Source organism: Nanorana parkeri, unplaced genomic scaffold (genome assembly GCF_000935625.1).
Source record: "Nanorana parkeri isolate BGI_ZX_2015 unplaced genomic scaffold, ASM93562v1 scaffold225, whole genome shotgun sequence".
Classification (NCBI taxonomy): Eukaryota; Metazoa; Chordata; class Amphibia; order Anura; family Dicroglossidae; genus Nanorana; species Nanorana parkeri.
In genome coordinates, this window is record NW_017306493.1 from 1,107,535 (window position 1) to 1,121,141 (window position 13,607).

The following is a 13,607-nucleotide window of genomic DNA, read 5'->3' on the forward strand; positions in this document are numbered from 1 at the left end:
GAATAAACCTTTTTTGTTTTTTTTTACAAAAATGGGATTGAGTTTCTTTGTGTTTTGATGCCACTGTTTAACAAGTAAGAACTCTTTACTAGTTTACTGGGCAAGTAGGTTACACATTAAAGCTTTTCTTCATGCCTGAATCGCCTTTTGAGTGCCAGGATTGGAGTCCATCAGCAAAAGACACCCATGCAATGGGAGAAGTGGCATTTTTTTTTTTATAGGAGTTGCTTTTAAAGCAATCAGTTAATGCTCGAGATCATGCAGGCTAGTATATTCATGGTGGCAAAGGGGCATACATTTTCTACCTTCTTGCAATGAGATACCAGTTCACATGCCTAGTGTACAACTGTGGTGTTTTCCATACATAAAAGTGTCAAAATGGTGCTGTATATAGCAAAAAGCATATGTTGTGAGGATATTTCTTTGCTTTAATGATTTGTCTTTTCCTTCCCTTGGATTCCTTACTTCCAGCATTATCTCCACTTCCTGGTACTGGAGCATATGCACGCCCCTGCCTTCATTCCACAGTGTAAGGCCTGGTGCCTAAGCAACCAGCAGGCACTTGAATTTTTAACTGGGGTGCAGATAGACATGTACATTCTTATGCAAACTGCGACTTTAAGAAGTTGCTATTGGCATAGGTGCAGGAGAGCTACGGCAGCAACGCATGCATACCTCATAAAAGGAAGGGGTATCTGCTACACATCATAGTTTAGTGCATTTAGGTTACCCACAGGTGCACTTTAAGTACAGTATTGCTACTGCAACAGGACATGCTTAAACTAGGTGAAAAGCCAAGGTGATCTTAAAGCACATATAGTATTTAGCTTTTTTTCCCAGTTAAACAAGTCTGTGAATCAGGTGTTACATTTACAAAGACATTAATAACACCTGAAAATGTTTCCTCTGATAAATCAAACAATATTATCACGTGTGATATCTCTTAACATGCCACATTTAGCGTACAGTAAGTGGTATAGCAGCTTACTGAATCAATAACTAGATGGCAGTCAGATGTGGACCTCATCTGATTAAAGCATATACTGTACGCTCATGTATGTTAATGTATACTCATGTTGCATTTTTGTGCATGTCCATGCATTTAGTAAAGAGACACTCACTAGTGTTATCTCATAAAACAATATCAATTATCTGGCCAAATCCAACCCGGCCAATCTTTTTTTTTTCTCAAAGAGTCTCAGGTGCCAGTCATCTGTTGTTGGTACCTTAAAATTTACCTTTACAGACTAACGTCTGCTTACTTAACAAAGCACAAATCTCCTGCCTAAAATAATAAAAGAGTGGTTAATTGTTAGTGGAATGTACAAATACACATCTCTGGAAAAAGAATTGTTCAAATTGTTGTCTCATTCTAATCCTATTTTCATGGGTTTTTTTAAAACGTGCAATACTTCTAAATTATCATTTAAATTATTTTAAGGTTGGAATTATTTAGCACTACCCTACTTTGTCTTGTATATTTACATGCAACACATCTCATTTCAAAACCAAATCATAATAAACTGGTGCAGTTTCTTTTATTTATAGTGAATAACAAATGAGCAATTATCTGGAACTAGATTAGCCATTGCACAAAAAAAATATACTATATATCTGTTGGCTTCCTTGCTTTATACTACTTTATGTCACCACCTCTTCCCTTTTATTTCCCAGAGTCTGGAAAGCTTTCAATAATAGGATTACCTCTTCTCTTGATAAATTCTTCTGATTGGTCCTGTCTCCGTTGGAAAAACAAGGCTGTCTGTCCTCAAACGTAGCACCCTCCTCTGAGAGACAGAGAGAGAGAGCGAGAGACAGAGAGAGAAGAAAAAGGAAGGGAAAGTGTAGGGGAAGGCAAAGAGAGGGAGACATTGCACATACAGATAGGAAGCACGTAGATAGTGGAAAATAGGTAGGGAGAAACACCAGAAAAAAGACAGAGCAAGCATGGGTTGAATTGCTCATGGGGAAGAGAGAATGAGAGTTCAGGGTCATGGAAAAGTCCAGATAGAAGAATACGGAATGGAATAAATATTTACCCCCATCCCCAGAAGAGCGTCTTCTGTCCTCTGGTACACAGTTAGTACTTCCTGGTGCCTCTATCTGAAAATGATGGATATCATTTCATAATTCAATAAAACATTGCAGGGTGCAAATGTCAATACTTTTTAGCAAAGTTAAAAGTGCCCCTCCAGGACATACCTCCTTCCATTGCCGGATACCATCCATCCCTGGGAGTGGAACTCCTCGTACTCTTGCCGGTTGTACTTCCTCCAGCCTTTGCTCACAGGACTAAAGTCATACATTAGAAACAACATTTTATGAATTTCTCTGATATTATATATAATATACAGTAAGTTTACTATGGTGTCTAATGTGAAATGTTTTTTTATAATCAATATATGCTAGGAAATCTACAAGATTGTAAAATTCAGACTTCAGGCATCAAAACTCAGATTAAAGTCAACTTGTCACTTTGTAAAGACTGATAAACCAACAGTGCCAGTTTGTGTAAATGGTGATGCAGGGTACACATGTGCCGTGAGTGCCTGCACTATGAAAACATCTCAACCACCCTCCCCCCACTGTACCCCATAATGCAGTGCAGAGGCATCTTAAAGAGTTTTTCAGGCATCTACATTGTTGGATGTGGTGGGGGCCTGCCTCAGTGACAGCTTTCTTTAGTTTTGCCATGCGTAGCATTGAACTTCCATTGTGCAAATATCTCTTAGTGTGCAGTCATTAGGGCTGCAACTAATGATTATTTTCATAATCGATTAGTTGGCCAATAATTTTTTATATCATTTGATTAATTGGATTTAAACAATTCAATAAATACCATCCTTAATTTAAAATAAAAAATACACAAATAGAGTGTTACAAACATAAAGTTTACTTCAGAAAAAAACTGCATGCACAATTTTTTGCAATTGCACTGCACTGGAACACATGGTATCGTAGAACCGTGCATTCCAGTGCGGGCGATCTCACTGTGGGTGGGAGACACGTTTGGGGTGCCATTGAAATGAATGGCACTGCAACGCACCTCCGGCAGCACAATTTGTCAGGCTGAAACCGAAAATAACTTTTTCCCCACCTTTTATCATAATTTTTTTGAAATTGTATTGTAAGCACATGGCACTTGAGTAGCTTCAGCCAGGAAGTGACAGCTGCCAGTTGCAAGATTCCGCAGACGGCAGCTGAATGTAAATACAGCAGATAGTGAACTGGTACAATTGCCAGCCTGCTATTGGCCATTTTAAATTGCATTAGCCAATAGCAGGCTGGCTATTGCACCCACCCACTGCTTGCTGTGCCCTCCTCCCAGCGTGAAGGAGAGAGCTGGGGGATCCAACCAAGTAATCGATAATGAGAATAGTTGACAACTATTCTCATTATCGATTCTTCTATTTTCGAATAATCGATTCTTTGGTTGCAGCCCTAGCAGTCATATTTGCTCAAAAGAATTGTATCTGGTGCAACAACTCCTCTATTGCTCCAGATGAACACAGTATTTAGCAGTGACTGTTTTGTGCCATCACCCAGGGGATAGGAATTGTACTGGCACAATATTACCTTGTTTACCAGTATCTGTTGTCTGCTTCGTCATCCTCAAATCACTATGTTGTTGCTTTAGCCAAGGGGTAAGCAACCTCAGCACCACAACTGTGTTGAAACTACAGGTACATATTCCACCATGCCCCTGCCTCTAGGCTGTAAGAGATTTGCAAATGCCTCAATGAGTTTGTAGTTCCATCACAGCGGCAGTGCCAAGGTTGCCTATCTCTGCTAAAGAACCATGACATAGGTTGCTCTATTATATTAAAGGATAAATGGGGTTGGGGGGGGGCACACACACTTTTAAAGCAGCTAAATAATGGAAAACTATACTCAAAACACCTTTGTGTAGTGTTTAAGTGGCATTTCCCATACATTTAGGTGAATTAAACTGGCTTACATAGGGTAATATACCTTATTTTAGATACACATCTCTAATTCCATATACAAAATGGTTTGTAGAAACTTCCTTGTGGCATATAGTATGTATATTGCCAACTATACTCCAAACTTTGTCAAGTGCTGCTTACCGGTGTTCCTCGGCCAGGTAACCCCCTGACTCCACCAATGCTATGTGTTTCAGCTCCATTGCTGATGGGTGTACCATTTGTTATTGAATATCCTTCAATTTTCACATGATCTGATTTTTCTGGACCCGGGGAGGGGGGTGGAGCAGTTCTCCCTCTGTCTTGTTCTCTCTTTGGGGTCCGACTTCTACGGAAATGGAAGAGGCTGCGACGCCTTCTTTTTGGGGGTGCATCTGTGTCACCTTGACCTGAAGAGATACTGAAGGGACATCAAATGACAGATGATACCATGCTTTTCTACTATATCCCATAGTGTAAGCCCTAGTTATAGCTAGAGCTTACACTATGAGTGCAAGGCAAAGCTATAGCCCAACTTCAACACTGGCAAATTATGCAGAATTAAGGATATTGTACAATACCTGTTTGACTGAGTCAGCACTGTGCGATGGAAAAATTCATCAAGGCCCTCGTCTAAGGCAGGATCAGGACGTTCAGAATCAGATGCTGGGCCCCGGACCTTAATTAAAAGACATGGTCAGCCAACCTATACAACCATACTGCTGAAGGCCTCTTAAAGTGGACATTTTATCTGAAATATTGCACAAATACTAGTATGGAATAGTAAATTACTGCTGTTCTGTAATTTGATACAAACATTTATTCCAATAGTAATAAAACTCCACTCAGCGAATCTCATATGTAAGGTCTCTGTCACTTCGGGAAGCAGACCAGCAGCACTGCCTGAGTGACAAAATATTAGCTTAATGGTGACAGAAAAAACAGTAGCACGAGTGAAATTTTACAAATTCTGGATAGGCCCACTTTGTCATGCAGTGCTGTCCCCTGACCCAGTTCTGTCACATGGCCTCCATTACCGGCCATGTATGAATTTTGAACTAGGGTGCTTTTAGACAGCTCAATTATTGCTCTAGATTAGAATGTTTTCGTATCGACCAACACGAGATAGATGTATGGAACTGTTTCTGCAGTTCAAAGTGGACCTTTACCCCCTTTGTCTAAAAATCACATCAGCATACAGCTCTGCCTGCTGATATAAAATCATCTTACATTCATTAGTTAAACAAACCTGTTTTTCATTTACTTACAATTTTTTTTTTCTACTTCTTGGTCCACTTTGGCACAAATGATGTAATGTGCCCAAGCACTGCATCCTGGGAAGGTTACATCATCAGAGCATTGCTAGGAAATCTCATCTGTAATCTCACAAGATTTAAGGGAAAGCCATTTTCCTCCTGTGAGATGATGTGCATGGTCACATGTCCTAGTCACATGTGCCAAAGCTCCAGGAAGTAAAGCGAGAAATAGCAACCTTTCCCATAGCTAATAAGGCCACTGTGAGAAGACTGGGAAAGAAAAGAAAAATAAGGTATACAAAAAATAAGCAACCAGCAATTACCTAGAAGTATGTGTTTGTAGATTGTCATTATTATACATTTATAAAGCTGCCTTTGTTGTTATTTTGAAGATATGGGTAAAGTTCCTCTTTACGTACTAAAAAGCTGTATCTTTCTTATTGGCTATGATGACAATCAAGAATCAAGAGTGGTTTTAGTTGAGCATTTATTTGAGTTTTAATCGGAGTCATTTTATCTCCTCAATTCCAGCTTCCTCTCACCTTTCCTCCTCCTGGCGCTCTACGTGACTGTTGCTTCGGCCTGTCCCGAGTTTGATGCTGCAGCTTACTCCCTTCTGTGGGTAGTTCAGAAAGACCTTCTAGTGACACGCTTAGAGAGCGAGAGAGCTGACTGCTAGCGGATGAGGAGAGCGCAGGTGGAGAATTGAGTTCACGGGAGCCAGGGGACCCCAAATCTAGTGTCTTGGGGCTTAGTTCCTGCTCACTCACACCTACCAAATGAGGGGCATACAGATTCAGTTAATATTCTACAACAGAAAGATTTTATAGTTGAACAATAAAGGGATGTTTCCCACAAAACATGTTGCATGAAAATGTTTATGTTAGCGTTGTGCGTGAAAACTTGGAAATGTATATATATCAGAGATCTCACTGATAAATGCAGACACAGGACGAATTTTCCTGCCTTGAAGACGCTTCTTTATTACCATGGTATCCTACAGAGAAACAGAGAAACAAATAAGAACATAAGGGAAGACAGCAATTAATGTTTTTAATTGGAAGTGTATTATACCAACCTCAGAAGTAAAAATTTAACTTAAAGTGACATTAAACTCAGGAGTTAAATCTTAAAAATACATTCAAGTACCTTAACTATTAACAAAAATCTTATTTGTGTATCACTCAGCTGTAGATCCTCAAATCATTTCTGATTTGGTGCTGACAGTGTCCTTCCTTCTGGAGGGTGTCTACTTTTGTTCCCTATGGTCCCTGTGTGTGTTGTAAAGTAGCCCTAGCTCACCCCCATGATGGACTACAATCTCAATACAAATTAGTAAACTAAAGATGAGATTGTAGTCCATCACCCGGAGTGAGCTTGGAGTGGTGGCTACTTTACAACACACACAGGGACCATGGGGAACAAAAGTAGCCCCCATCCAGAAGAAAGGACAGTGTCAGCACCAATTCAGAGATGATTTGAGAATCTACAGCTTATGCAATCTTTTAACGAAGTGAAGAGCTTGAAGTGACATTAAAAGATACTTTTTTCCCTCCCACCAATGTTAATGTAAGCACTTACCTTAAATGATGTCTCTTAATATGATCTCCTTCTTCTTTCCTGTCGTTTTCAGCCTTCTCTCCAGCGCTGCTTAGGGTCCATGATCCAGCGCTGACTCCTCTGTCCTTGCTGGCACTTCCTGTCTGCATGTGGGTGCATGCGTCCATATACTTACCTTGTGTCTCTCTTCTTCTCCCGGCCAAAAATCTGAACTTCGCATGATGTTTTGCGGCCGCCCGAGAATTTTCAGATTTTCGCTTGCTAGCAGTAGATGTATGCAAAAAAACTGAGGCTTTAGTTATACTTTAAGTGAAAAAAATCCTATTATGTACGGTAAAAATCATGCAGGATAGCATAACTGTATTGCAAATTGGAATGAAAACAGACTTAGCCACTTACAATACTAGAATACATCTCTCCTTCGTGTGTTTCCTGCTTATTCCTTGGTGGTGTCTGTGGGAGATAGCCCATCAGCCTCTGCTCTTCTTCCATAATACTCTGCAGCTGAGATCTATGACGGGCCTGCGAAGGTTTATGGAAAAAAGAAAGAATTCGACATTTTTGTTTTCTGCTCATATAATCTTTTTCTATAGAGGATACTGATTTTATAAATCAAAATGTGAATATTCTCTTTTTAAAATATGTTGTAGGTGAAAGAGGTCAACATTTAGACCTTTACATAGCATACAAACACTGTAACAAGTATCGTGTAGTATTCAGGAAGAGCACTTATTAATGCCCTTAAAGTGATTTGCAAATCTATCAATTAGGACCGACTTTATACAGAGAATCTTATTTGAATGATTTAACGAGCAAGGATTTTGGAGACCTTTATAAATCTGATGAAACATGGTTGAAGGCAATCCAGTAAACTCTGATGTATAATAGGAATAAGCAGTGAGTCAAATCTTTACAATGAATGCAGTTTATTAAATTCTCATTCGACACTCCATCACTGTTTTTTTATACTGTGTCAATAATGCTGTAATATCCAGCATTATTGACACCCAACATCTTTGTCATGGCTACAGCTAATATCCTGTGGTCTGGTTATTGCAACCAGGGCATACATGATCACTAAAATCTATTTCAATGCAGGATGTAGATGTATGGCAAAGGAAGTGCACATGAGGTAACATAATTGTATGTGCAGATGTGAGAAGGGGTCAACTTTACATAGTATTACCATGCCTCATACTCTTTTCTACCATGCTATGCCAGTTCTCTGTTATTTTATACTTACTAATTTTCTGTGTGTTCTTTGCATTTCCTGTAGAACTTGCTCCAAAACCGAGTTACTAAGACGAGTCATGAGGGAAAGCTGGGCAGCTCTGGAATTATAATCATAACAGACCCAATTATTAAAATGGCTTGAATAAGAACAGTGTGAACTGTCCAAAAACAAACAATCATCTTTAGACCTTCACCATTCCTGTTCCATTTTTCAGTCCAGGCTTGAACCTGGTTGTTTTTGGTCAACACATGTAGTTCTTACTAGAGATACTTTGATAATGATCTTTATTATTATTAATAACAGACACACATTATCTGCCAAAATAGTATTCCTTTTTTACAGATACAGAGTTGGAATATGTAATTCTAGTTCAAAAAGCACACATATGTCTCTATGTCACCAAACTGTAAAATCTGCTAGAGCAATAATGATTACAAACAGGTTAAGATCACATGGGCATTAACAAGAAATGTGTGTTAATAAACGTATGAGTTGCATATAGCACTGCTGCACATGTCGATGTGTTTAGGAGACATACATTCTGTGTAAAGTTTTTTAAATGCCCTGTTAACGTTTTCTATTCACTAAAAGAAAAAACTTACCAAATGTCTTACAAGCATCTAAGGTGTATGTGTTTGGGGGCACACTGTCATTAATGTAAATCTAGGCATTTGGCAATTTTGGGAAGTTGCCAATGCCTGCCATACATGGCTGGTGCGATCTAAAACAATGCAGAGCAAAGCAACACCAACACATTCTCGTTCTTTTATTTGTACTGGACCGTTCACTTTTATGTTACAGAACAGTGGAATGCTTCAATAATGCAAAGCATATGCCTGCTCTTCACACCCACGTGAACAAGATCTAACTGCAATCTCTGGAAAATGTATCAAGTACAGTGAAATGTACTATTTTATATATGTGGCTGAACAAGCAAAATGAATATAAACCAGCCCATACATACAGCACATTCAAATGGACCATACAGCAAATGCCAAATTGGCAGGCCAGGCCTGCTTTTTTGCCCTTGTAAGGTTTCTCCTTGAATTTTGAATCCTGTTTAGGTTATTCAAATATGGTAGTTTTTTTTCTGCTTATGAATGTATATGGAAACAAGCATTGCTAACCTGTGATCAAATAAAACTTCTTTAAGAAATACGTAAATATAACACTATGTGAGGGGATTAAAAACATTAATTTTCCATCAAATCCCAGCATAAATACAAAGCTTGTGATCAGGAACACAACTAGTATTTGCATTCTATTAAACATATTTTTAATTTTTTCTATGCCTTTGCTTTAAAAGAAAATGTCTAAAAGTCCTCCTGTAAAATATAGTGATAGAAATATTAAGTACACCCCATGGAAATGTTTGACTTTTTCAACATATTGGAACAGACAAACAATAGCAGGGTTATTCACTAAGCTGATGGAGGCAACCGAGTGAATAACCGAGTCGTAGTGAAGTGAGCCGACCATCGGCTGAAACCAACCGTACATCGGCTGCCTTCGGCTGCACTCCGTTCAGCCGAACATGCTTTGCATGTTCGGCTGATCTGAAGTGCAGAAGGACTTCCACTCAGCCGATCCAACATCTGCATCGGCTGAGCCGAAGCTCTGGCAGCTCACTCGCTGCCGCTCACCCCTATGTACGTAGGGGCCAAACGGCAGCGAGTGAATAGCTGAATTCCGCTGAGCGGCATTCTGCTCGGCTATTCTGCTCGGTACCTCTGTGGTACCAAGGAGAATAGGAAACCAATGAAAAAAGTTTTTTAAAAAAGAAGTGGAAAAAAAGATTAAAAACATTTAAATAAATGTAAAATCTAAAAAAAATAATAAAGATTTAAAAAAAAAAAAAATAACCCTGGAGGCCCCCCACACTACATATTTTGCTTTTGCCCTTTTCAGATGTCTTCAGGCTGTTCACATGACTTTCCCTTTTGCCGGCCTGGGATGGTCCTCTGTTGATGAAAAGAGTGGGGCTGATGTGATAACGTCAGCTCAACTCTCTGTTTCAATATACTATAATTTAAGAGGGGCCAAGGTGATGCCCCTCAGGAAGCAGGGCCATGGTGCCCAGCATTCATAGTATTTTCTCAGTCTTCTGGGTTAAATAATGCTGGGAATCATTCAACCTGGAAAAGTGAGTATTCCTTTTGATTAGGGATGAGCAGATACTTTTCGAGTATCAGTGCCGATACTTGGCATTTTCATGAGAACTACCAGGGTTGCAGCGGTTGCAGCTGGGACCGGGCTCTGGCGCTCCACCACTCTCCTGAAATCATTAGTCTGTATTGTTTTAGAAAAACTGTCACATGACAATAAACAAAAATGTATCAGTACTCGTACTTGTAAGTACTCGGCAAGTACCAGTACTCGTACTCGCAAAACTGGTATCTGTGCATCAATTTATTTATATTTATAAAAACAAAATCGTACATTAAAACAGAGATGTACAAATCCCAGGAGCTCCGTGTGCGCCTAACACATGACTGCTGCCTCCTAACTTTTGAATTTTTCTCTAGTGTAGTCTTGGAGCTCAAAAGTATCGGTACATGTACTCGCACTTATACCGAGTACTGTACTTGGTATCTGTGCAACCCTACTTGTGATGAAAAAGAAGTACAGCTATTCCTCACTTACTGACCGAATTCCGTTCCTACGATTAGGAACGGAACTGTAGCGAGGAACTGTATACAGTACTGTACTGTAGTTTTGGAGATGTACAGTACTGTACAGTGTACTATAAATCTGTAAATACTACAGTCCTTACCTCAGCTTGTTATGTAAGTCGCTCCCCACTTGGCGAAGCATATCTCGGATATGAGGTGGGCTGAGTCCATGTTGTTCTCTGAGTCTGCACAGCATTGCTCCTCCTCGTTGAGCATCCCGTGCTGCTCCAGGGAAGAGATCCTGAGTAGCCTCCCACATGGTGTCTGCAATGTTCTAGGTAAGCAAATTAAAATCCATTCTGGTTTTTTAGTGGCATATGAAATGCCATGTTATATTAGTGCAAGTCTTTTTAGCAATATGGTCTAATACTCATATGTGCATAGAGTCACAAACTAAGTTGCTAAAATGAATAACACAGTCAGCCTTGTGTCTTATATACCAAAGGGTCTAAAGAAGAAGATTTTTTTCAGGCCATATCAACAAATAAGATCATGCCCTTCACTGCAGTATTGCAGAATGGACAGGAGAATGTAATTACATGCTACACAAAGTTCTTTCTTCAGATGGCTTGATAAGTCAGGCCTGCTGTTCATAATTAAATTGATCTAGCCGCCAATCAACTTCAATATATACATTTTCCTCCTGGGGCAGATATGAAAGAGAGAGGACACATGGTTGAACTTTATATTGAACTCGATGGACCTGTGTCTCTATACAACCTCAAATACTACTGTATGTACCTATGTAAGTCCACCAAGTTCATCTTATAGGAAAAAATCTATAAATAAAGAGTTATAATGGTTTTTTTTGCAAGACTTTTTTTTTTTCTGTTTGTTTTTTTTTTCTTTATTAGTTGAACTCTATGGACTAACTAGATAAATGAAAAACCTCCATTAACAGAATCCTATCCCCACACTCGATCCAGAGGAAGAACCCTGATAACGCAAGGACCATTTGTTCCAACAGGAAAAACAATCCTTTCTGATCCCCTAAGGCAGTTGGATATTCCCTGGACCAACAACCTCCGGTGTTATTGCTTATAAATGTTAATATCCAGTTATATCTTGTGCACTTAGGTATGCATCCAGCATTTTTTTAAAGCAATCAACTGAGCTGGCTAGAACTTGTTCCTGAGGAAGTCTATTCCACATTATCACAGCTCTTACTGTGAAGAGGTCGTTCTGTATGCAGAGCTTAAACCTCTTTAGAACCTGCAGCTGGGCACTGCATGCTGTTATTAAGCCTATGGTCTACCAAAACGCCCATATCCTTCTGGAATATTGAATCCCCAAGTTTTATTCCCCCTAGCGTGCATAATGCATGCATGTTTTTATCCCTCAAGTGAAAAACTGTATATTTATCAACATTAAACCTCTTTTGCCACAATATTGGCCAATTAAACAGTGCATTCAAGGCTGCTTGTATGTTAGAGACATCCTGTAAGGACTGTTTCTATCCATTTAAAGACTGAATTTTCTAGTCTATAGACTTTAACTTACACATTAGCCATCTGTGAGGAACTGTGTCAAATGCTTTTGCAAAGCCCAAGTATACTATATCCACAGCCACTACTTTGTCAAGGTTTTTGCTTATTTTCTAATAAAAAGTAAAGTAGATTTGTTTGACAACTTTGGCCTTTTGTGAAGCCATGCTGACTATCGCTATATAATAATGTTTTCTAGCAAAAACTTACCTGTGTGGTCTTTTATCAAGTATCTTTCTTAACTAGAATTTAAACTTACAGGTTACTTGTTTGCTTTGCAATGTGAACATGCTCTACTACATAAGTAAATCAACCATGTTCAAAGTGAGAAAAAGTCCCTTTCTCTAACCTAAAGCGTTATACTATACAGTATATATGATAGATTACTTATAAATGCCAATCTACCCTTGAGAGAAGCTAAATCTGACAGCAATGGATTTAAAGGGATAGAAGTGTCACACTAGAAGGAGACAATGCTTTTCCAGTACCTGCAGTTCTCTATCCACTGCTCGGGACAGTTCGTATGAGACTGTTTCAAGGAGGCGCTGAGCTGGGCCAGAAGGAGACAGCCAGCTGCCAGCTTCCAGAAGACGTGGTAATAACTAGTAGTGAGAAGGAAAAATGTGCCAGGGTTAATGAAACAGACACACCGAAAAATGGATGTATGAGACTATGGAATAATATAGATGTAAAGAGGGAGATAGCTTCCACTGTAAGCGTCATTGAAGAAATATGTGTTACCAGTGGCATTAATTAAGGGCTTTTATGACCAAAATGCATTATTGCTACTTATTTGGAGAGAAATAGCTGTCTGCGTTGCTGTTACATAGATGTCCCCTCACTTCCTGCCCTGGGGACAACCTTTTTACCAGACAGGAAGTAAGGCCTGGTTCACACTAAATGTATTGTTGCAGCTGAATACACGCCACAAAATCTTTACGAAAAAAGTCCCATTCATTCTTATGGCCCCTGTTTTGTCACAATAAGCAAAACGCCTGTCGCTGGAAAAAGTGCATGAACTTCTTTTTTGCAGAGTACAGCTCGTTTTGTCCCCATAGAGTCAATAGGAAACGCTTGTAAACGCGCGTTGCAATAGTTTTTGCGTGTTTTACGCGCGTTTGCGCACGTTTTGCACATTTACAATAAATGTGTCATAATGTGCTAGTGAAAACGCATGACATAATACACGCGTGGTTTACGCTCGTCAAAAAAGCACAAAAACCTGCGGCAACAAATGCGTGTTTCTATGCGTGAAAACGCTGTTGTCTAGGTGTGAATCAGGCCTTAAAGTGACATGAAACCCTCAGATTTTTTAACATAAAACAATACTGTAATGCGTGCCTTACTGTAATCCATGGTTGTTTCCCTTCTCTTTGCTGCTCTTCCTTTTAAATCTGTATCTGTTCTCATGCTGGGCAGAACTTCTGTTTTGCAGCAGACTGCCTTGTCTCTGAAATGGATACATGGTGTCTGTGTGT

General features: G+C 39.4%; 1 protein-coding gene across 3 annotated transcripts in view; it reads right to left on the reverse strand.

Annotated features, from left to right (window-relative positions):
- CARMIL3 (capping protein regulator and myosin 1 linker 3) overlaps positions 1–13,607 on the reverse strand; it is a 78,003-nt gene that overhangs the window by 5,485 nt on the left and 58,911 nt on the right. For 2 of the 3 annotated variants that reach the window (XM_018556138.1, XM_018556141.1), the window contains exons 26-36: positions 12,618–12,731; positions 10,747–10,919; positions 7,983–8,070; positions 7,139–7,261; positions 6,113–6,176; positions 5,722–5,951; positions 4,505–4,602; positions 4,089–4,344; positions 2,203–2,292; positions 2,040–2,103; positions 1,705–1,787 (exon numbers count right to left, since the gene is read on the reverse strand). In XM_018556138.1, the coding sequence (XP_018411640.1) occupies positions 1,705–1,787; positions 2,040–2,103; positions 2,203–2,292; positions 4,089–4,344; positions 4,505–4,602; positions 5,722–5,951; positions 6,113–6,176; positions 7,139–7,261; positions 7,983–8,070; positions 10,747–10,919; positions 12,618–12,731 (1,383 nt within the window). The remainder of the gene's footprint in view (positions 1–1,704; positions 1,788–2,039; positions 2,104–2,202; positions 2,293–4,088; positions 4,345–4,504; positions 4,603–5,721; positions 5,952–6,112; positions 6,177–7,138; positions 7,262–7,982; positions 8,071–10,746; positions 10,920–12,617; positions 12,732–13,607) is intronic. The other variant, XM_018556139.1, reaches the window with a different exon arrangement.